Source organism: Papaver somniferum, chromosome 9 (genome assembly GCF_003573695.1).
Source record: "Papaver somniferum cultivar HN1 chromosome 9, ASM357369v1, whole genome shotgun sequence".
In the NCBI taxonomy this organism is placed as follows: Eukaryota; Viridiplantae; Streptophyta; class Magnoliopsida; order Ranunculales; family Papaveraceae; genus Papaver; species Papaver somniferum.
The window spans coordinates 122,685,533-122,711,207 of NC_039366.1; the positions used below are offsets into that span (position 1 = coordinate 122,685,533).

At 34.6% G+C, this 25,675-nt stretch overlaps 1 protein-coding gene and 1 pseudogene across 1 annotated transcript; both read right to left on the reverse strand.

Moving 5' to 3' along the window:
• Window positions 1-3,589: 3,589 nt before the first annotated feature.
• Window positions 3,590-3,668, reverse strand: LOC113314662 (annotated as a pseudogene).
• A 13,319-nt stretch (window positions 3,669-16,987) lies between these two features.
• Window positions 16,988-21,339, reverse strand: LOC113313985 (auxin transporter-like protein 4). The gene is made up of 9 exons (XM_026562759.1): window positions 20,813-21,339; window positions 20,500-20,695; window positions 20,227-20,412; window positions 19,990-20,102; window positions 19,690-19,873; window positions 19,367-19,464; window positions 18,568-18,775; window positions 18,214-18,471; window positions 16,988-17,525 (listed from the first exon to the last, which is right to left on the reverse strand). The coding sequence occupies exons 2-9, from the start codon at window positions 20,686-20,688 to the stop codon at window positions 17,298-17,300; spliced, it is 1,464 nt and encodes a 487-aa protein (XP_026418544.1). The 5' UTR covers window positions 20,689-20,695; window positions 20,813-21,339; the 3' UTR covers window positions 16,988-17,297.
• Window positions 21,340-25,675: the final 4,336 nt, after the last annotated feature.

A 25,675-nucleotide genomic window follows, 5' to 3' on the forward strand; every position in this document is an offset into this window, starting at 1 on the left:
GCTCATATGGTTAACCTTTTGGGTTACTATGTTGAACCAACATACACGTACACGTTTGGGCATGGTTTTCACAAACCCAGTAAACGTCTACCCAAGTGTGTGTGACAAGCTAAGTTTTTGATCTAACGGTTGAGAAATATTATCTTGAATCTAAATCAGGTTTTCATCTAACGGTGAATATGGATTGCTTTGTAACTAAAGCGAAACCCTGATTTGAAGACTATATAAAGGAGACATCTAGCATTGTGCAAAACTAACCCCCACACGCATGTGTGATACTAGTGCGCTCGCTAGAGTCGATTCTCCTTTAACCTTTGGTTTTCTTCTCTAAAACCAGGTTAACGACTTAAAGACTTCATTGGGATTGTGGAGCCAGACCGATACTACTTTTATCGTAGTTGTGTGATATGATCTTGCATCTTCTGTCGTACGAGTACAATCTTTGATTGGCTTGAGATCGTGAGAGTTCTCCGATAGGCAAGATAAAGAAGTCACAAACATCTTCGTCTCACTGTTTGTAATTCCTCGAAAAACCGCTTGTGTAGTCAAGAAGGATTGTTGAGAGGTGATTGATTAATCTAGGTTGTTCTTTGGGAATATAAGACTGGATTATCAATTGGTTCCTGTTCACCTTGATTTTATATCTTAAGACGGAACAAAACCTAGGTTTTTTCTGTGGGAGACAGATTTATCCTTTGATAGACTTTTTTGTGTGAGACAGATTTGTTTATTATCAAGTCTGCGATTTTGGGTTACAACAACTCATAGTTGTGGGTGATATCAACTAAGGGAATCAAGTGCGCAGTATCCTGCTGGGATCAGAGGCGTAGGAGTACAATTGTACCTTGAATTAGTGGAAGACTGATTGGGGTTCAACTATAGTCTAGTCTGAAGTTAGCTTGGAGTAGGCTGGTGTCTGTAGCGGCTTAATACAGTGTGTATTCAATCTAAACTAGGTCCCGGGTTTTTCTGCATTTGCGGTTTCCTCGTTAACATAACTTCTGGAGTCTGTGTTATTTCTTTTCCGCATTATATTTTATATAATTGAAATAATACAGGTTGTGCGTTAAAGATCATCAATTGGAAATCCAACCTTTGATTGTTGATTGATATTGATTGATCTTTGGACATTGGTCTTTGGTACCGTCCAAGTTATTTCTTTTTGATAAAGACTCGCAGATTTCCGTTTACTTGAGTAAAGATCAAATCGAGAGATTGAGATACAAACTCTTTGATATATCTTTTTATTGTTGAGTCTAACTGTCTATTGATTCTCATAAAAAGTATATTGGAGTTTGTTCATACAGATTGCTAAGAGAAATATTGGGTGGTGTTGTTAGACCCCCGCTTTTTTACCGACACTACTTTTTGGCGTGTCCTAGTTGTAACTAGAGTCGTCCTCTTCCTAACCCTTTTAGGGTTTAGCGAGTACAAATACTTCATATGGATTCGTGAAGCCAGATCCAGTTATCTTTCCTTGATAAGTCGAGTCTCCTGATCTTGATCAAAGCTGCTTACTCGATCAAGATAGATAAAAATCATCAAATTTCTCTTCGTCTCGAACTTTTTTGATCCCACAAGTTTTATACTTGTGAGGTGAATAATAATTTAGGCCGCACTTCGGGTTGCATAAGTACGGATTTTGAGGTTAGCTAGACTTTGTCTATTGCTATCGATTTCCATCAAATTTGATCTAACTATTTGATTGTAAAAGAAAATCATATATAGGCTTAATCTGTGGGAGGTATATTTGGTTTGAACTCTTCAATTGAGTTGAAGGAACTCTTAGTTGGTGTGGCGCCATCTAAGGAAATCAATTGCATGGAGTCTTGCTGGGATTCAAGAGGCGTAAGGAGTGGGACTGTACATTAACCGATGGGATATATTTTAGGGATCAACTACATTTCAGTCTGAAGTTAATTGGTAGTAGGATAGTGTCTGTAGCGGCTTAATATAGTTTGATGTTCAATCCGGACTAGGTCCCGGGGTTTTTCTGCATTTGCGGTTTCCTCGTTAACAAAACTTCTTGTGTTTGTGTTTCTTTTCTCGATTATATTGTTTATCTTTATAATTGAAATATCACGGGTTATACGCTAATCAATCATAGTAGATACATTCGACCTAGTTTTTTTGATACGACTTGATTGATTCTAGGACATTGGTCTTTGGTACCATCCAAGTAATCTTATTGTGATTAGGTTCACAGATTTATTTCTGTAAATATTCTAATCACAAGAGAAAGAGATATAACTCTAGATATCATTCCTTGATTGAGTCTAACTCTCTGAGTCATATTGAGCTTGTCCATACAAATTTCATAAGAAAAAGTCCGCGTTTTCAGTTACCAATTCGTAAAAATGTAAGTATCTTGCCTTGAAATAACATAGAGGAAAGTACATGGATCCAATAAAATGAGTTGGTGTTCTTTAACTCACCAAGGTAGGTTCGCGAACTCAAATGAGTTCCAGAGTTCAGAAACTTCAAAATCTCATTAGCTTCACGAACTCACAAAAGTAGGTTCGCGAACTCAAACAAAATTTTGGGTTCAAGAATTTTGATATTCATTTAAGTTTATGAATCCACGCAAGTAGGTTTGCGAAAGTGAAATTGGGGTTCACGAACTTCGGATTTCAACTAGGTTCGCAAAGTCACCAAACTAGGTTCGCAAACTCAAGCAACATTTAGATCTCAGGAACTCCCAACACTAAGTAGGTTCGCAAACACACCAATTAGGTTTACGAACTCAAATGTGCAAAGTTCATAAAACTTTCTCACTTATTTCTTTGTTTTGGAAATTTTCAAAGCAAGGCTCGAATTCAAAACATAACAAGATATTTGTGATTGAATCATCTGTGATATGATCCTTCTTTGTAACTTGATCATTTACGAAAGTCCTCGACTCTGCAAAAATATATACAAATCAAAAAGAGTCTGAAATGAGATTAATCTTCATTACTAACCTTCGTTTGAGTTTTTTAAAATGATTTTTTGTGTGATCTTTAATTTTCAATCCTAAAGAGGAACTCAGATGATCCTAAGACTCTACTACCTAATCTAATATAGATCGAAAGAATAACTCTTGGTACATTAACTGATAGACCTCTTAGACATATTTGAGGACACTAGACCTCTCTAGGAATAGCATTCAGGATATTTAACATGACAACACCTAAGATAATTTAAGACGCTGAAATAGGATATAACCACTCGAAATTTTTGCAAAATTCTTATAAGATAAATGCAGCTTATGTCTGCTAAAGTATTTTAAAAAGATTTTAAAAATATTTCAACGCTTTTAAAAACATAATAAAACATCCATACTTAACTAATAATTATACATTCCCTAGTCTTCATTATTTATTATATGGTAGGAAGGTTTTTCCATCATTTTATAAAATCATTTTGAAAATAAGTCAACTCTAAAACAAAAAAAAATATTTTACCTTGCCAAGAAAAATCTATCCTTTCTCACACAATCATTAAACTTCTTCTTGTGTTCATCACGGCCTTTTGTTTGTTTTCTTTGATGTAAAAGAAACGACATAATCGAATAAAATATCTAACCCTAGATCATTTAATATATCAATAATAGCTCATATCAAGAAATTCAACCATTTTTACCTTCATAGATTACACTCAGAAGTGCGGGTATATCGTAATCATAGCCAATGTTATGATCATAAACTAAAACATCATACATGTACTCGCAATCTAACAAAAATTCATATTCAATAATTAAAGTGTGCCAGAATTTGTAGAGGTAAAACCATCGAAAAAATCTACCAGATAGTTGAATACCAAGAAGTTCGTTACTGGTTGCCAATAAAATTAATAATGTGAACAAAGGAATAAATGGCAATACCTTTTACCGTTCCGATCCATTTATTGCCTTCTCGGCACGATCATCTGGAGGCGATACTATCCCTTTAAACGCTACGTAAGAATCTTTGTTCAAACTTGTTATCAATGAACCATCACAGTTTGAGCACTTCAGAATATTTCCCTGATGAACACACTCTTGACCAAGTACATTTTGGAGGTCTTGACCGTAGCAGCTTCACCCATGTAAGAGTTTATAATATCCAGTAACGACCTGCAAAGTTTGAGCGTAGGGACGAGAAGGGGACATTAATTCTGATAATAGAACAAATAAATTAATTGGAAACTCACGTGATATTCTCTTTAATCCTTATCAACTCTTTTAGATGTTAAATAATATTACCATGAAGTTTTCAGAAGCCCGTTTTTAGTTCCATATTTTACAGGAAATCAAGATTTAGAGTATCCTTATAAACTAAATCAGAGATTACTACCCTATTGATTCCCTAAATTGAACTTAAACAATCTTTATAATGGAAACTTAAATCAGAGAGATTACCATTTTCAAAAATCTGTGTGTTTTTTCCCTTGAATTGAATATCTAGTATTCAATTTTTTATGATTAAATTTTGGTTTATGAGCTTTTGTTAGGGTGTTTGACTTCAATTACTTCAAATTTGGCATTTTCTTAAATTTCAATGAAGATTTTATTTTTTCCATGAAACTATTTTACTATATGTTGTGAGGGTTCCAAAATTATCGTGATAAGAAGAACAGATCTGTTAGTAAAGAGGAAAAAAAGGGTAACAGAACCATTTTCGGAAGAAAAAAATTCAGAAGAGAGAAAAATATGCACGTGATTTTGTCCGCATCAGTTGAATACCTCAGACATGGAGGAGAAAGGGGAGGTGAATAGCATTTACGTTTTTAAAATTGATGATAACAACTCACTAATCATCTTTGTTTTTTTTAATTTCATTAGTTTTTCATTCTTTAAATGCATCATGTGTTTATATATCAAAAGCCATAAATTCAAATTTGGTTTTCTTGTGCGTGATTTAAGTAAGAATTAAACTTCTAAAACCAAAGATAGAATTTTTTTTTTAATTTTATTTAATCTGCACTTACTGTTGGTGAACTTTCTTCTTTAGAATTTTTTTTTTATTGCATTACAACATAAAACCAATTTCAGATCTATTCTACATTTTAAATCTTGCTTTTTCATAAAACAATCGTTTTTCATAGATCAAATGATAAAAGAAATCAAATCGAATGAAAATCCTAGTTTAAAAATAAAAACAAAGCAAGTTTCACAACTTACCCCATTGTTATCATCAACTTTCTTTCACAATTTTTTTTGGAAAATGGTTTTCTTTCATGGATAAACCTTATTGGAGTAAAGATGGTCGTTCATAGTTTAATGATGAAGTTGGAGAAGAATTTCCTGATGAATGGGATACAACAATGCACTATGCTTGCAGTGCATTCGTGAGCCACGAAAGAAAACCATTTTCCAAAGTTGATAATTTCGCTGGGTAAGTCGTGAAACTTGCTTTGTTTTTATTTTTAAACTATGGTTTTCGTTCAATTGGTTTCTTTTCACATTTGATTTATGAAAACCGATTGTTTATGAAAAAGAAAGATTTAAAATGAAGAGTAAATTTGAAAATAGTTTTACTGTATATTATTAAGCAATAAAAAAAAAACTTCTAAAGAACAAAGTTCACCAAGAGTAAATGAAGATTAAATAAAATGAAAAAGAGAATATTTTATCTTGGGTTTTAGAAGTATAATTTTTACTTAAATCATGTACAAGAAAACCAAATTTGAATTTATGACTTTTGATACAAGCGGACGATGCACTTAAAGAATGAAAGACTAATGAAAAAAACAAAAACAAAGATGATTAGTAGATTGTTATCATCCATTTAAAAAAGGAAATGTTATTCACCTTTCCCTTCTCCTCCTTGTCTGAGGTGTTCAGCTGATGCGGCGAAAATCACGTGCATATTTTTCTCTCTTCTGAATTTTTTTCTTCCGAATATGGTTCTCTTACCCTTTATTTTTCCTCTTTACTAACAGATCTTATCTTCCCTAGTTCTTTTTTTTCCTCGTATCACGAAAATTTTGGAACCCTAGAAATTCTACTTACTCACAACAGACTGTAAATTCGTTCCACGAGAAAAAAATAAAATATTCATGAAAATTTAAGAAAATGCCAATTTGAAGTAATTGAAGTCAAAGACCCTAACAGAAGCTCATAAACCAAAGTTTAATCGAAAGATTGAATATCGGATATTCAATTCAAGGGAAAAAACACAGATTTTTGATAATGGTAATCTCTCTGATTTAAGTTTTCATTATAAAGATTCTTTAAGTTCAATTTAGGGAATCAATGGGGTAGTAATCTCTGATTTTAATAGTTTATAAGGATACTCTAAATCTTGATTTCATGTAAAACTTCATGGTACAACTATTTAACATCTAAAAGACTTAATAACTTTTCCATCTACACATGAAAAGATGATTATGATGGGATCATAAATATCTAATGGGATAAAAAAAATCACTAGTAGCATTGGTCGACTGATTTTATGAACCCATGACTTGGATTGTTTATTTGTTGATCAAGATTGGTTCTCTTAATCTTGAACTTGTCACAACGACAAGATAATAACACGAAGAAGAAGAATGATGAATGAGAAGATAGAGAGAGGACATTTCAAGAAAATAATAAGGATTAAAGAGAATATCACGTGATTTCTAATTAATTTATTTGTTCTATTAGCAGAATTAATGTCCCCTTCTCGCCCCTACACTCAAACTTTGCAGGTCGTTACTAGATATTATAAACTATTACATGGGTGAACTTGTTACCGTCGAGACCTCCAAAATGTACCCGGTGAAGAATAAATATAAGTTAATAGAGTGTGTTCATCAAAGAAACATTCTGAAGTGCTCAAACTGTGATGGTTCCATTGGTTTCTTTTACATCAAAGAAAAACAAACAAAAGTCCGTGATGACCACAAGAAGAAGTTTGATGATTCTGTGAGGAAGAATAGATTTCTCTTGGCAAGGTAAAATAAATGTTTTTTTTTAGAGTTAAGTTATTTTCAAAGAAATTTTACAAAACCTTAAATCAAGTTCAGCTTTCTTTTACTGCAGCCAAAGGGTGTGCAAGTACGATGGAATAACCTTCGTCCCAGATAATAAATAATGAAGACTAATGAAGGAAGACTTTGGAAGAACATGAAATTATGTTTAATTATGTTTTTAAAAGCTTTGGAATGTTTTTATATGCTTTTTAAAAGACTTTAGCAGGCATAAGCTTCATTTATCTTATTATAAATTTGCGACGATTTGAGTGGTTATATCCTATTTCAACGTCTTAATTAAATTATCTTAGGTGTTGTCAGACAAAAAACTTGTCGGTAGCCGATCAACAAGCTGGGCACCAACTCCTTTTTGAACTACCACACTTAGCCTATGAAAAAAGAAATCTCCTACTCGCACATTAGCATCATGACTAGCCATAAAATTTCTTAGACGTTTAATAAAATCTGTAGTCTCGTCCCCAACCTCTCTAAGAGTAGTGAAGGCCAAAGCACCAAACCCGTAAGCCTGCGAAGTTCACTTTTCCAAATAGTTGGTGTTCTTACGAGCAACAACATCCTTAATAGCCAACCCATAAATACGACCTCCTCCTCCAGAAAAAGGCGAAACAATCGTCACATCCAAGAAAACATCACGATCACTATCCCAATTGAATACAAGGATGTCAGCAGGTTTCAGAGACTCACCATTCTTAGCAAGAAATCCCAAGTCCATCTCTTTCCTAGCAGACACTCTAGCACGATAGAATATATCTGCGATAGTGTCACGTACCAAGTCATGAGGAAACTTTAAACCAACTTCGTTTATGTAGTGCATAGCATGGTCTCCAAACACGTCCATCTCCCTTTTGTTTTTGTAAAGCTAGGTGGAAAAGAAAAAAACTTTAAAAAGACTTAAAACTACTAGCCTAAAACTAAGGGATGAAATTAAAAAGATTCTCATTTTAGTCTCTTGTTAGTCTTCATCAATATTTTGCTGATAGGTTCAAAGTCATCATCGTCATCGTCTGATCATCTATCTTCGAGTTTTTGTTTCTTACTTGCTGATTGTTTCTGTGTGCTTTTGGATTCTGAGACAATCTTTTGTTTCTGATTCTGTTTCTACTCGAAAACCTTATTTTCCTCATTCATTGGTAACAAGCCTTGCTTCATCATCCTGCCTCATCAACAAAATTCAATATCACACAAATATTTGCAGACACACTTGAAGTGGCATGTGTTAGGAACCACAAAATAACTGATCTCTGACATCAAATTACAAGGAGGGGAAAGGAAGAAGAGGGAAAACACAAATAACAAAATAGGAAATTTTGACTAAAAAAACCTATTTATAGAAGAAAATAAGAACCAAAACATATCCACTTTGACCAAAGCCAAAAGTCCTTTATAAACAACATGCACATTTTTTCCTACGTACTATGCAATAATCCGGGGACTAGTAAGTTTCAAAATAATGGTGTAAACGCGTAAACCCATATACATCAGCTTTATAAGGGGTTGATTTTAATTGAAACACCATCTGCTTAGATAGTTGAAGAATTTTATGCTTCCGTAGAGTAATATTAGAATACGGTAAATCCAGTTTGTACCGTTATTATAATTTGTTAGTTTGTCAAAGATTTTCATTTGCATTGTATTATAAAAATAAAGAAAGAAAATAAAAATGTTCACATTTGAGCTTAAAAGACATTAAGATAAGTAAACAATGTGCGATAAAACAATGTGACTGAAACATAAAAAACATTAAGCAATTTTTATCAAAGTTCATACCATTTTTCTACCATCTCACTCCCCGATACCTGTTTATAAAGAAACTCATAAAAACTCCTCTTCTGCAAATACCAAATATCAGAAAACCCATTACTAAGAAAACATTCGAAATAGGAAATCCACATACAAAGAAACCGCATTACAGAAAATTTCACAAAAAAAAAAAAAAAATCAAAAAACCATATAGTTCCTCTGGAGGATCTCGTTTCTGGCCACTAAAGAATCATTTAAGTAATATATTCATCCACCAACCGTAGAATATTAACAAGCTGTGACATCCCCTAAATTCCTAATATCACTGGATACAGAAGCGGTCGACTACTAGATTCTACCTTTCTAGGCCACCATGAAAAATCTCTCACGATGTAACATAATCAAATGCTTTGGGTTTTATGAATTAGGTTGATCCTAGCATCAAACACATAATCTCGGTCTGCTTACTAGTGTTGTTTCTACACACAATTGCTCCACAGAATCCCTCTGCAATGTTTCACGTTTTCTACTTGTGTAAGGGTTATTCAATAATTACGGATATCCTAACCCGTTACTAGCAGTAGATCAAATAAGAAATCAGTTTAGTTGGACACCTAAGATAATCAATCAGTCAATCATAAATATTCATCATAGTTGAAACAAATGATAATCATATGAAGAAATCAAAATAGATTCATATATTAAATCAAATCTTGTTTAGAACTTAGAATTCATCCTCAATCAAATAGGAGTTTAGATACTCATGGATTTAGTAAAACACATGATATACTTCAGAAATAATCAGAAAGAAATAGATTTGGTAATGGAAGAACCCGAAACCCTAGCTTTCTCTTCTTGTCTATCTATCTTTTACCAAAATCGACAATGAGCAAGCTAAATAAATAACCTACAAATGTTCTTTAGCTAACAATATCCCACATGAATCCCAATCATCAAACATAAGCAATTTCTTGCGTGTGACATTCATAAAAAATAAGCTAACTCTACTCAGATAATCGTTGTCATATACTTGATGCAGTGTCTTTCGACGTTACGCATAGTACTAGCGTATTTATTTAGTAAATACAAATAAAATGTATATGAAACTTAAATCACATGGATAGATAAGAGAATGGATGGAAAAGTGAAGTGTGCAAATGTTGACTAAGATGAGCGATGTTACCCATAATTGAAAAAGCGGGGGTCTAACAACCACACTCAATATTTCATATGGGAAATCTGTATGGACGAACTCCAATATAATTCCAAAAGAATCAACTAGACAGTCAGACTCAATCAATAGAAATATATCTAAGAGTTGTATCTTTGTTTCTCAATGTAATCAGCATATCAAACAGATAGAATCTGTGAGTCTGATTATTATGAGAAACAACTTGAACGGTACCAAAGACCAATGTTCAAGTGTCCCAAAGACCAATGTTCAAGTGTCAACCAATTTATATCAACAACCAAAGGTTGGATTATCTAATTGATTGAACTACGCACAACCTGTGATATTTCAATTATATAGAAAATATAATGCGGAAAAGAAATAACACAGACACCAGAAATTTTATTAACGAGGAAACCGCATGTAACACTTCGTGTCTTCTTCTCGGGTTTAACCAAAATCCATTAACCCAATTTTGCACTTTGAATGCCTAAAACTCTTCTTTTAAATTTTTTAAGCTGCCTTAAGAATAAATGTCAATGCCTAATAGAAAAGTCTGCCTTATGTTAAACCCTTGGGTGCTATAATACTGACCCATGCATTTGTGCACGTGTCACATTTTCTCCAAGACATAAAAAGAGAAACCAGAGAGAACGAGGGGGGGAGTAATTTCCTCTTCTTATTTTCTTCTCTTTCCTCCCTCTGCTACCGAAAAAAATTGAAAGAAACCAACTGAAATCATGCACACCTAAGTTTTGTAGAAAAATAAATACATTTAGGTACTGATGTTGGAGCTGGTGCTTGCTGTAAATTCTCCTCCTATTGAATTTGTTGGAAAACAAAGAAGTTAGGTTAATGTCAATTTAGGCTTTTATGGAATTCGCTGATTATACTTCATTCCTAGTGATATTAATGTATGGGATAGGTATATTTTTATGTCAATTCTAGGGGTGTCAATTTGAATCTTCTTCCCCTTTCTTTTTGGTCTCCGTGATCCGCTAAAGTTCTTATTGCACAAATGAAAAGATGTTTTGAACAATTTAGTTTTGGAAAGAGTTTTGTTCTAGAACTAAATGGTTTTCTCTTGCAAAAGGTAAATTTCAGTTTTGTGAGTTTTCATGGTCTGGTGTGACAACTGATTTTGGTGTTTATACGGGCTATGGAGGTTTGAGGCCAGTTCACAGGGTTTTTAGGGGATAAAACTCTTGCACTCTTGCAACACCGAGAATAGAGATTGATTAATTGTATTTTGTTTAAGTCTTATATAATTTTAGCAAAATTGTTGGAGTTTGAAGTAAAAGATTATTTGCTTACACTTGGAATTCTAGTCTTGTTGATTAGAATGAAGCATATTAGATTTGATATAAATACGTTTAAGAAAATAAGTGGAATGCATATATATCCTCTTTTAAAAACTTAATTTTTTATAAATGGAATATCATCTAGTTTTATAGCATAATTGTGCTAATGGTTTAATGTAAAATGTTGAATGTTTTCGATGTTTTAAGAATTGTGGTGTGAGAAGGAGACGTGGGTTCTTCGTAGAAATCGAATTTGCAGGTGTAGAAACTATGATAGGAGCTTAATAAAACAAGGCAAAAGTACCTCTCAACACCAACTAAAATGTGTATGAAGTATTTGAGAAAAGTCTCTAAAGAATCAGAGGTAAAGTTCTTTTGTTTTCTTTACTCATTTCAATAAGTTGATATTCTTTCCATAAATTAATAAATTTGGTATGTAGTGAACACCTAGAATTTATGATTCATCATCTCGGATTTTGAAAATTTAGAGTTTCTTCATGCCGGTGAAGTGAGTACGTAAATGAGTCGTTTCCTGAAAGCTGCACAGACAACCATATTGAGGCCTATTTCTACGTGTATGGGTAATGTTTTAGACAGTCTTTTCTTCACGAAAATGTTCCCCTGATTAGACTCAAGCTAATATATTTCAACCGTTAGATAGAACTTAGCTTGTTACACACAAACGAAAAGTGACTTCATTTAGATATGATAATCGTACCTAAACGTGTACACCTTGTTGGATCAACAAAAGTTAACCTAAGTTAGCCATATGCACACTTTCATATCAACCTTGTTCATCTTAACACAACTAGTTCAAATGACTCAAATGAAACTAGTTATAGAGTTGTTCAATTGTTTATATTCTCATAGAAGTATACAATACACAATTGAAGCAAAATCGATTTTGATTCACTCGAATCAATTCATGAACATTATATCTACGGTTTGCAAAAGATTTCATTCCTTGTTTTATAAATGTATTAGTCCATGAACAAACCGATTTTAGAACTTAACCTACTCAAGTATGCAAACGGGTACGCATACCTAAGTAGCCGGACTTGGTATGGGTTCGCCAGTATGCGAACGAGTACGCATACTGTCGCACACCACCAAACGCAGTTGAATTCCCGAGCTTGAACTTACGCCGGTAAGCATACGGGTATGCATACTAAGTTCCTGGATTTCAACTAACAAACCAGTACGCATACGGGTATGCATACTATGGTTCCCAGACTTGGAATAACTTGCAACAGTTAGCATACAAGTACGCATACTGTGTTATATCCAATTAGTGGTTAATTGTTCTAACTCCCATTTCAATTACTGACACATTCTTAGAAGACGGGAATAGCTGTCTCACAAAATTTTGGTTAATTGTTCTAAAATTTTAGTGTCTGTGTTATTTCTTTTCCACATTATATTGTTTATCTTTATAATTGAAATATTACAGGTTGTACGTAAATCAATCAAAGTAGATACTGAAAAAGCGGGGGACTAACAACCACACCCAATATTTCTTTTGGCAATCTGAATAGACAAACTCCAATATACTTTCAAGAGAATCAACTAGACAGTTAGACTCAATCTAGAGAAAAATATATCCAAGAGTTTTGTATCTCTATCTCTCAATTCAATCTACAATCAACAAATAGGAATTTGCCAGCCCGATTAAATATAAGAGAAATAAATTGAACGGTACCAAAGACCAATGTTCAATGATCAATCAATTTCAATCAACAACCAAAGGTTGGATTTCTCAATTGATCGATTCAACGCACAACCTGTGATATTTCAATTATATAACAAAATATAATGCGGAAAAGAAATAACACAGACACCAAAAGTTTTGTTAACAAGGAAACCGCAAATGCAGAAAAACCCCGGGACCTAGTCCAGATTTGAACACCACACTGTATTAAGCCGCTACAGACACTAGCCTACCATCAATGAACTTCGGACTGGACTGTAGTTGAACCCTAATCAATCTCACACTGATTCAAGGTATAGTTGCGCTCCTTACGTCTCTGATCCCAACAGGATACTACGCACTTTATTCCCTTAGCTGATCTCACCCACAACTAAGAGTTGTTACGACCCAAAGTCGAAGACTTGATAAACAAATCTGTCTCACACAGAAAATTCTATAGGAATAGATAAATCAGTCTCCCACAGAAATACCTACAAGTTTTATTCCGTCTTTTGATAAATCAAGGTGAACAAGAACCAATTGATAACCCAGACTTATATTCCCGAAGAACAACCTAGTATTATCAATCACCTCACAATAATCTTAATCGTGGTTGCGAAACAAGATATTGTGGAATCAGAAACGATGAGACGAAGATGTTTGTGACTACTTTTTATCTTGCCTATCGAAGGATAAATCTCGAGCCAATCTCAAAGAATATCATACTCATTACGATATAAACAACAAGATCAGATCACACAACTACAGAGAAAATAGTTGGATCTGGCTTCACAATCCCAATGAAGTCTTCAAGCCGTTAACCTACAGGGTTTCGTGAAAAACCTAAGGTTAAAGGAGAATCGTCTCTAGCTTATGCAACTAGTATACACATGAGGTGTGGGGATTAGGTTTTCCAGTTGCTAGAGTTCTCCTTTATATAGTTTTCAAATCAGGGTTTGCAATCTAAGTTACCTTAGTAACAAAGCATTCAATATTCACCATTAGATGAAAACCTGATTAGTTTCAAGCTAATATCTTTCAACCGTTAGATCGAACTTAGCTTGTTACACGCAAATGAAATGTACCTTCATTTAGGTTTATGTAGCCGTACCTAAACGTGTACACCATGTTGGCTCAACAATAGTTAACCAAGGTTAGCCATATGAACACTCTCATATCAACCTTATTCATCTTAACCATAACTAGTTCAAATGACTCAAATGAAACTAGTTAAAGAGTTGTTCAATTGCTATATTCTCATAGAAGTATACAAGAACACAATTGAAGCAAAATCGGTTTGATTCACTCGAACCAATTCATAAATATTATAGCCAAGATTTGCAAAGAATGCATTCATTATTATATAAATGTATTAGTTCATGAACTTAACCGATTTTAGAACTTTAACCTTCATGTACGCGAACAAGTACACATACTTGAAATACCCGGACTGAAATTGGGTTTCGCCAGTACGCAAACGGGTACGCATACCACCAATCCCAGCAGAAAATCTCGGACATGAACCTTACGCCAGTACGCATACGGGTGCGCATACTTAGGTTCCCGGACTTTTCAAACCAACAGGTATGCATACGGGTACGCATACTATGGTTCCCGGACATGGATTACATATGTGCAAGAGTACACAACATGTCATAATCCAATAATGGTTAAGTGTTCTAAACTCTTATTTCAATCATTGAAACTTTCTTAGAGGATGACAATAGCCGTTTTCACACACTATTAGCATCAAAGCAATTTTCAAGTTATTGAAATAATCATAACGAAACATTCCAAGTCTACATTAAATGATTGTATCACACAAACCATGTAAGATGTTACTCGGTAATTTTCACATGATCATCTTTTGACTTTCGTTAAGAATATAAGATGAACTTGGTCGAGGCGAAAGCTTGCCAACACATATTCCGAGAAATATGTAAGCGAGTTAAACTCAGCTCGAAATCTCAAATGTGTATAATATAAAACTATATCGTAACACGACTTATGTCTCAATATAGGAGATAGAGTAGAAATAGACTTTCCAAGTGATAGATGAGTTTCAGTCTCCACATACCTTTTTGTTGATGAAGTTCCACAAGCTCTCCTTAGTAGTTCTTCGTCTTCAATGATGAACGCCGTGAAGTCTAATGCTCAACTACACAATCTAACCTAGTCAGAGACATTTATAAGTAGACTAGAAATCAAGACTTATAGTTTTGATCACTAACATTGACAAACAAGCTTGAGATAGCAACGCTTGCGAGTTCGACCGAGCAGTGCTCTAACAGATTCATCAATCCTTGTTTGATTAGATACGACTTGATTGATTCTTGGATATTGATCTTTGGGATCGTCCAAGCACTCTCACGATAATCAGGTTCATGGACTTGTGTTCTGTTAACATTCTGATTGTGGGAAAAAGAGATATAAGCTTTACATATTATTCCTGATTGAGTGGCAATAAGTTGTAACTCGTCGGAATTATGTTTGAGTTTAAGTCCATACAGGTTGCCTAAGAAAAAATTGGTAGTGTATTTTGGTACCGTCGCATTTTCAGACATCTCACAATGTGTTACAGTGATATTTTTTCTACAACAGTTCCTGGGTCGACATTGTGTGCTTTCCTTGTTGGTTTCTTTTACACATAACATTACCTACTTGTCCCTAAACATTTAGTTACGTATTTTCCCCTGCTTATGTGTCGCCTCGGTATTAACGATTCATGGTGTTTAGGTAGGATGCATCGTTTCCAAATGAGCTCACAATTTCTTGATCTAGAATTTAGATGGGTTCATCACACTCTGATTGGACCTATTTCTTTGAATGAATTCACCAGTCCTATATGTATAGTTTAGATGAGTATTGCACTGTGTAAGATGTTAGGGTGAAAGTGGGGATGGTGTAAGATGTCGAAGAATATTTAGCCAATCACCATAGTTGAGGGTCAATTTTTTAAATCTTTTTTTTAGATGGAACCGGATGAAAGCATGAGAAACATTTGTCGAGTTGTTGCAAACCTTTTTGGTAATATTGTTATAAGCAGTATGATCTGGTTGTAAATTTCCGTAATTTAAACCCATAAATTGTTAAAAAAACGCAATTAAGAATTGAGCTTTTTTTTCAGCAGTTAGATTTCAACAACTCATTTTAAATCTACGGATAAAAAAAACGCAATTCTTAATGGCGTTTTTTTAGCGCCAATCTTATTTGCGTTTAGCGCTATTCTTATTGGCGTTTAGATGGATTCCACGAACCCTTCCACCAAACCATGGAACCCTCCTTGGATTTTTTTGTGAAAAGTCCCAACTTAGAAGCCACTAGATTTGACATTCCATGCTTTTTCCACACTTGAAATAGGTTGAATTCCACCATAAGACTTGCTGTTAGTCCACACTCCACATGGTTGATGACTTACCAGAGTTATTGTTAGTCCACACTCCACATGGTTGATGACTTACCAGAGTTGCTCCAATACTATTTTATCTGAATTCTAAGCACTCTCATGACTAATCATAAGAACTAGAAAGAATCTATCGGTTTCAGGGATAACTATGCAACTCGTCCAATAAGATATGTGTCAAATTGCTTTGGATTTAATCTAAAGCTACAAAGATAAAAAATTATTGACTACTCAAAACAACATAAATACAAGCTTGACCAATCAACTCGAATTCATTAAACAAAAAACCAAAACCATATTATAATTAACCGAACAGCTAGAACAACAAGAAGACACCCAATTTTGGGTTTCATACTTGACTTAATGTGAATTAGAAGAAACTATCAATGCAAATGGGTCAAATTCCGATCACATTAATAATGATTAAAATCATTGAACAGGTACTTAAAATAACATGGTTGATTAGTATCAACATAATGCAAATGTCTCATTTATGCATTACATTGATTTTGGTTACACATTCATACATGTGAGATGAGAATATGAAGCTGCATATAGACTATTTGAAGAGAGGAGGAGAATGGCACATGAAACCCATGTGAAGATAGTCCCACACATCACTCCCCTAGTAACTAGAGAATCTGTATTAAGTCAATCTTTGATATTTTTCATCAATCAATTGAAGAAAAAACCCGCAATGATTCCAATTTGCACCACAAAGAAAGGATGCAACACCGCCACTCCATTTCATTACCAAAGAAAATTTATATATTTCTTCTTCTATATTTCAATACTTTACTTAAGTTAAAACAATAATAAACTTTCTAATACTTAAAATCAACCAAATACCCTCCAACAAAATAAAACTATCATCATCATCCCTTTACTTTTGATATGGCAATTAGCAAAGGATTCCCAAAAGGCACACACTGTCTGCTACTACTAGTTACAAACCAAGCTAAAACACCAAAAAAAAAAAGCACACTACACCACATGTATGATACAAATGAAGAAGAAGAAGAAGAGAAGAGAATTTGGTTGGCCTGTATTTGCTAATTCTTAGTGATGTTTGGGTGGTGGAGCAACGGTCACCGGTGGTGGTGACTTGGGGCATTGGTAGCACTTTGCGAACAGTCCGAACGTGTCGACTTGTTGAACGAAGTTAGTCACACTAGCCCAACCACCGAACCCGAAGCCGACAATAAGTACCCAAACGACGATGAATGTGTTGAGTACGTACATTGCAGTCCAACTCGGCATGAAAAATGGAGGTTTCTCTGCCGCATTCTGTAAAACAAGAAGAGCAAATGAACACACATCAAGCACTGCCAAATTCACAAAGCCGTGAGTCTGTGGTGTATTCACAAAGCTAGCTAGATGCTTATCCGAAGAGACATATCACCACCTTGCTCACAAGTTAGATTTGTTACCAAAAAATCACACAACCAATTAATGCTGGCAATGACATATCCTTTCCTATCCCTCACCCCATCACGTGGTTTTAGGTACCATTTCTTAAAAAATCAATCATGATGAAAACATAGTAGTAAAACCCTAACCCCTAGAATTTAAGACAAAAAATTCTGCATTCAACATCAATATAATTCTAGTACTACTACACTTATTGGCTAATAAAACCAAAATTAAGGCTTTCAATGTTTGGATTTTAGCCAGTTTCACCTCTCATATGGACAAATGAATGAAAATTGACTAGTCTAAGACTAGACAAGTCCCTCGTTTTATACGGGCAAGGCTATATAAGGTCCCATGGATACTTAGTCGTTTACTAAGACGCATTAGTTATGGTCAAAATCAATTGGATATTAGACAATTGGACTAGTCATAATTGGGACCTACGCCCATCCAAAAGAATTAAACCCTGAAGACAGTGCCAGTTTTGTACCCGGAAAATTGGGTGTTGTTCACCAATTATGAAAAAGTTAATGGGCCGCAAGAGAAATAAGTGAGGAATTACCTGACGGGCAGAGGCTTTTCTGTAAGTGAGCATATGAGCAAGAGCTGGAATGATGTAGACAGTAAAGCTAACCAATAAAGCACCAACAGCAGAATTGATAGGACCAAAGAAGGGGAAAATGATTGCCAAGAACCAAATTGGAACCACTACAGGCAACCTAGCGAGTGCCCTTAGACATATGCTCTTGGTGTCATGCATTCCGATGACTTTCTCCCATACGAAATACAATGGCGTGCAAGCAAATCCAAATGTAATAAACTGCAACCACAATCAATAATTTGACAGTTAACGAAAAGGATAGTACTAATGCAAAATTGACAAATTGAGGGTGTTATTGTATTTTTATAAATATACCTGATGAATAAGCATGAGGATAACGGCAGCATCACGCCAACCATTCTTGGGTAAAAGTGAGAAAGCATTGGAGTGATTTAGGAGTTGATCACCGAAAGCCCAATAAACAGCAATGGACGATGGCAAGGTTAATGTGAAGACATAGAGTGTTGCAAGTAGGTAAATGGACTTGAATTTTTGTGGCTTCCACATTGCATGCATGATTTCACTGCAGTTTGAACATCACCCCAACCATTAGTCACCACATAGAGCCAAGTTGAGTAAGAACAATTAATTTAAATGACCAAAATACCCCTGACTAAGTTGTCTTAAATGTAAAATTAAGTTCCCTAGGATAAGCCGATAAGGTCAAGAGGGCAGTAGCCGATTCAACAACTCATTACCCAGCTCAGAGGTACACATTTGAGTGTATATTATGCCATTGACTTTACACTAGTTTAGATCCCAAAGTTAGATTAAGCAATGACTAAAGTACACACAAATTTTTTCTAATGTAAAAAAATTAAAGCTTAACACTTTAGATTTTTTATTGTAATGCTCAGGGGAAAGTGGTGGCAATTTTGTCAGTAAATCAAAAAGTAGTAATCCCATGATGAATTTGGTCTCCCCTAAAATGGCAAACAAAAGCTGCAATAAGAAGGAACCTAAGGTCCTAAAGCTATGACTAAGAGGCTAATTAAACAACACAAAGTGGTTTTATCTTTAAGTAAAAAACAAGAGAAAAGAATATAAACAGGCTTTTAACCTAAATTAATCAATGTTTTTGTGATTAATTAAACTATGATTAATAACTACTTACACGGTAACAGCATGTCCACCAAATGTATAGAGTATGTTTGTTGCTCCTGTAAAATATAATACCATCTTTGTTGGAGCTGAATGGCTTACGTTCTCAACCTACAAAAGAGAGGTGGAATAAAAGTTAGAAAACAACTTTTACAGCTCACACCAAACAGACCTCAACAATAAACTAACTAGACTTCAATTTTGTTTGACTGGGTGAACAAAACCCACAAAACGTTCTCAAGTGCGGGGGTGAAGGTATTGTTCACCCACATCTTTAAAATGAGCTAAAAAGTAGATACAGTTCTTCAGTAAGAGAAGAGACGAATTTCATTATACCTGGCCATGGACAACAGCAGCAATGGTCATGTACCAAGCTGTATAGGTAGTCATGCCAAGACCTAAGAATGACCAAAGTCTGTAGTTGTGGAATGAAGGTACAAACACAGTTGTTGCACAACAAGCTCCAAATATGTAAGTCCATGTCCTTTTATCCAAATGATCATTGATGTAGTAAATGTTACTGCAAACCAACAAAACAAACAACAATCAACAACAATTTCGAATTCACAATTCAATGAATCTTGATATCACTGGTTGTTTGTTTTTGTTTCTGGAAATGGAAAACAAGAATTTTACCTTGCACAAGCAATGAGTTGAATAACAGAGCCAAAGAGTAAGAAAGTACAGTTAAAAGCAAGTCCTATTGCTTTCCAATAAGGACCTAATAATCCTTCCAACACTTCAAACCACTACAAAGAAAACAGGAAAATCTAAGATCAGATTTTATTTTAAAGAAATATAAAGACTTTGAGAAAATTTTGACTGGTTTCAATTAGTTGTTGAGTATGTATGAGTACGAATGTGTATGGATACCTGAATGACATGGTTCTTAAAGTTAACATTTTCTTTCTCCTTTCTACTTCGAAACTCAACATAAAGAACACTAATAAGATATGCAGTCCAGCTACCAATAAGACCATAAAAGACTTGAAATACGATTCCTGACAGCATTCCAAGTTGAGAGAAAGAATATGGTAGTGTTAATAGAACTTGAGCTACCTGTAAAACAACACAAATGGCAGATTAATTAGCAAAAAAAGAAAAAAGTTTCAATTTTTTTTAGCTAATTTGGGCAATGAGGATTACTTGATTTGAAGCACAACTGAACCAAGCATCATAAACAGAACCACCATGCCAGAGAAAACTCTTGAAATTAAAACCAGAATCATGATCATGTTCATGAGTTACTTCTTTTGATGATTCTGCTCCACCATTCTCTGTTTCATTGTAATTTGATGATACTATTGGACCTTCTTCACCTTTCTGAGGTTGCATTTTGGATCTGAAAAACAACAAAATCACAGTCAATTAGTCAAATTCAAGTAAAACCCATTTCTCTACATCATCATTAGATCTAACACAACAAGTTAAAAAATCAGAAACAGAAAAGAAAACTGACCAGAAGATAGAAAAGAACAATATCTCTGTTTTCCTCCTCCTTCTTCTGAGAAAGCAAGTATCTTTGGTGTTTTTAAATAGGGGGGTTTCTCTGGTCTTTGGTTTGAATGAACAAAATGCGTGGACTTAATTCCGGAAAAGAAGGGTTTTTTTGATGTATGTATCTCGTGTTTGTGTGAGAGAGAAATTAAAACTGTAGAGTAATCGCCATTGGATGTATCGGACAGCAATGTTCAGAAGCGTTTAATAAGAATTGCAGGAGCAGAGAAAGAAAAGAAAAAGAAGAAAAGCTTTTAATGCTCTTCACTGCAAACACTCCGTTTTCGTTTTTGACACTCTCTGCAAAACGGCACAACTCAGAGCCTAGAGACAAGGAAACTTCTTAGTTTTGATTCTTTAAATGGGTTAATTAAGTTTTCCAGAGAAGAACAGAGAGTATAGGAGTCTCTGGACTATAGGGTTTGTTTGTTTCCCTGTTTCTTTGAAGATTTTGATAAGAGAAGTATTTTCTGATGATAACAAAAAACAAGAAGATGGAAACACAGAAATGCTTTTATAGAGTGAAAATCCTTCCAAACGGCTCAAAACAAACAAAAAGAATTTTTTAATTAAATAAATTATAAGAATATTAATCATTATTAACTAATTAAAAAAATGAGAAAAATCAATGTGAACAAAAAACAGTAAAAAGCAGAAAAAAAAAATGAAATTTTCTTCCTTTTATTTTCTTCTTACTGTGTCTGTCGATCAATAAATGGCTGTAAATTCCTTGTTTTTGACAAGAAATTAGAGGAAAATTTTCTTAAATTTGTGTAGGTTTAAATGAAAGGACTGGTGACTAGTATAGGCTTCTTCATCTGTATTTTTTTCTAGCTAGGGTCAGCTAATAAATCTCCCCCGCCGTAAATATTTATGATTTTCGTACTTTTTTTTCTTTTTATTTTTGACTTTTAGCTTAAAACTCTTTCTACTGCCTGGCTTAACCATGTTGCACCAAACAGGTCCCACCATTATAACGCCCCTTCGTCTATTTAAAGCTAACATGCGCACTAGAGTATTTTACAGTCGGAGTGAAGTGAAATATCTTCGATCTTCATCAACAAAATTTCGCTATCTTAGTAAAACAGCAAACTCGCTGCATGATATCTTGTGATCTGCTTTTTCGATCATATACTTACATTATGGTTTGACGGTGGGGTCGTTTGCACGGTATATTTCTTCGTGGGACCCATTTAGGACGGATTCATCTGGTTTTAAGGATGATGAAGGTTGTCAAACAGGTGGGTCCACCACTAATGTAGGACAGTTGAAAAATAGGTTACGAAACACTTTGCTGTAATACCATGTGTATTTATGTACTTGTATTTGTATGATTATTTTTTTGTTGTCCAAATTATATATACTTGTACTCAAGTTTATTTTTTTTATACACATTCTGCAAATTATCAGTTGTTTTTGGATGCCCAATTATCAGTATGTGACCATTAGGTTGGATTGGACTTACCCTACTATCATTGGGGTTTTAGGGTTCAAAAGTTAAGGTATCCAAATATTTGGACCATGCCTTTTTCCCTACACGGCCCTGAAATTCAGTTTATGGTGCTTGGAACTCTTGCACTAGCCAGCCACTAGGTGTGCTTATAGCATTTCATAAACTAGTTATTTTTTCCGCTCAAGTTTGAGTGCAATGATCCTATAGAGGAATGCGAAATTGTTTTTCTTATTAGTTTAGACAACTAGAAGATCAGAGACATTATTGGGAAATTATTCTGCTAATAAGTATTAGCGGCTGAATTAATTAGTATTCATACGTAAATTATGTGAATATGATTAAACTGTTAACTAATGATAACTGTATAATGTTGTATAAACAATAGCTTAAGGGAAATGGTATAGGGGACGTTATGAGGGAATGAGAATGTATGTTCAGAATTGCAAAGCTAGATCAATGAAACGAAAATGAAAAAAGAATTGCCAATAAGGAGAAGCAAACAAAAAAGAAAAATAAGAGAAAAAATTTAAAAATTAATCCGAAATTGGAATCTATAAATTGCAAAAGAAATCTCATATATGGCATCCCATGAAAATGAAGTAGAAATCGGACATCAAGAGAAGCAGCAAATGATTCTGCGACTGGGAAACAGCATGGTGTCATCAAAAGTATGATCGTGATTCAGTTTCACTGCTTTGGCCGGTAATTTCGAACAGTGTGAAATGGGGATATTCATATCTTTTGGCTAGAAATTTAGAAATAAACCAGTGACATTGTCTCACGGCAATCCATATGTACGTTGGAATTTAATTTGTCTCTCCCTAATTTCTCAAACATATGCCGACATAGAACTTCATGTTCGAGGCTTACTATTTTGATACTTGTAATTGTAAGTAAGCTCTCCGTCTTTTTCCTAAATTTCTGGTTTAAGAACTCGCATCCTCGATTAGGCCTGCACACGGTTCGGTTCGGTGCGGTTATAGCTAAAACCGTTCACCTAACTGTGTTCGGTACGGTTATCACAATTAAAACTGCAGCCGAACTGTTTAGTATTCGGCTCGGCTTTTAACCGCACCGATATTATTCGGTTACGATTTGGTTCGGTTCGGTTTTCACCTGTACCCTGCACCTGTACATAAATACATTCTGAATTTCTGAATTTCTAATAAACTGATACTACATTCCATACTTAAGTCTTGACAAGATAACCATAGTGTACAGATTAAAAACAGAGTTGAAGTTCACAAACAAGTTGACCAAAGTCTTAAGTCTAAAGATTAACCAAAAAGTCTGATGAAACCAAAGTTAAAAAGCAAGTAGCATAAAGAGTTGTCAGTAAAAGAAAAAGAGTCATCCATTTGATCTTCATTTCTCAAGTAGCAGACCAGTAAAAGATTGCATTCCATCCATCTCTCAAGCCAATCATCCCCTTAATCTTCATCCTTTCCCAAAATGTTTGCAAAAAGAATGCAAAGAAGAAATATTCAAATATATTCAATGAAGTCTAATGATAAAAGGTATAAAAACTAACAGATAAAAGAAGATAACATTCATTCAAATTTCAAGTCAAAAGAGAAGAGATTCTATTACCATCTTCAATGTTGGAATTGTCATCTGGTACATAGTCACATAGAAAATCAAGAGAGATAGGTTTCTGCAACCAGCTTTGCGTACAGAGAAGTGCTTCAACTGTCCTGGCAGATAGCGAGCTTCTCCATGGGGTAAGAATGCGCTTTCCGGTACTGAATGCAGATTCTGATGCAACAGAAGACACTGGTATTGCCAAAATATCCTTCGCCATATGTGATAGCACCTCGTACTTGGTACTATTAGCCTGCCACCATGCCAGAATATCAAACTCCCTGGTAGACGCTTCACAGTCATCAAGCAAATACCTTTCAAGTTCTGGCTTTGGATGAGTACTATGAACATTCATTCTTCTCCTTTTCTTCCTTGACTCAAGCATATCCTCAATGTTCTCTTCTTGCACAGAAACAACCATGTCATCAACACCAGCAGCAGCTGTTGACCCAGTACCTAAGACATCAGAACAATCAATAGTAAGTAATGATGATAACAATCTTTATTATAAAAATCAAATAAGCAATATTAAGTAATGAACTAATGATGATCAATAGTAAGTAATGATGTCACCTTCCTCTGCATCGGCATTTGAATACATGCTGGTGTACTCATCATAAAGTCTTCTCATATCTTGTTTCACAGCCTTCAAAACAGTTGTAACCCTGAAATCATCTTGCTCATACAAACATTCCAGATCAAATTTCAAACCAGATTCTTTCTCCCGAGGATCAAGCAACTTAGCAAAATACATAACAGAGTTCATATCTTCATAATCCCCCCAATATGCGTTGTACTTCTGAAGCATTATTTCTGCCATCCTAGAAATATGAGGATCTGGGTTTCCTACAGCTCTAAGACGAACCAACTGTTCATGGATCAATGCCAACTGCCATAGAAATTCATGTGAAGTAACCTGAACTGAAGCCGAGAACTTAACAGTAACATCAAAGAAGATTTTTAAACACTTAACAAGACACCTAGTATATGACCAGTCTGCAGCATAGGGAGCATGATGACGAGGCTTGTTCTTTTTCTTAGTATTCTTCTGTCTAGATACATCTCCCTCACATTCAGATTCACTAGATGAACTAATATAATAATCTTCATTATCAATTACAACGGTATCATCATCGGTATTAGGTAAAGCTTTACTTTCAGATTCTTTGAAAATATACTTAGAACGAAAGCTCTTGTCCTCCCTTTCTAACCTCTTAAATACCTTTTCATATGGAATGGCAGCTTCAAGCATCAGATACGTAGCATTCCACCTGGTCTTCACATCAAGGAAAACCATCTTCTTACAATCAATCTTCTCGAGAGCAGCACATTCTTTGAATTTGGCCAACCTAGAGGGAGAACCGGTAACAAACTTGATAACTGATCTGATCCTTCCAACTGACTTGTGATACAACAACACAGCATCTTTGACAACAAGCGCAAGAACATGCGCAGCACACCTTACCTGATAAGAATGGAATAAGGAAATATCATCAAAAAATCAGTAACAAACACAAAGAAATATCATAAAGCATGTCATTTCATGTACCTTAATCAACCTACACTAAAATGTAACTTAAACAACCTGCACAAAACCATTACTAATATATAATAAATCCATTAAATTAACAACAAGCTTCCAATCTCTAGCGAGAATCAGTTTTCATATTGAATATATATGTTATCAACCTACTAGAAGTATAGAATAAACATAGCAATAGAGTTAAGAAAAGTAATTATACCTGCATGTATTGAGCTCTCACTGCTGCTCCTGTCCAATTGATGACACTG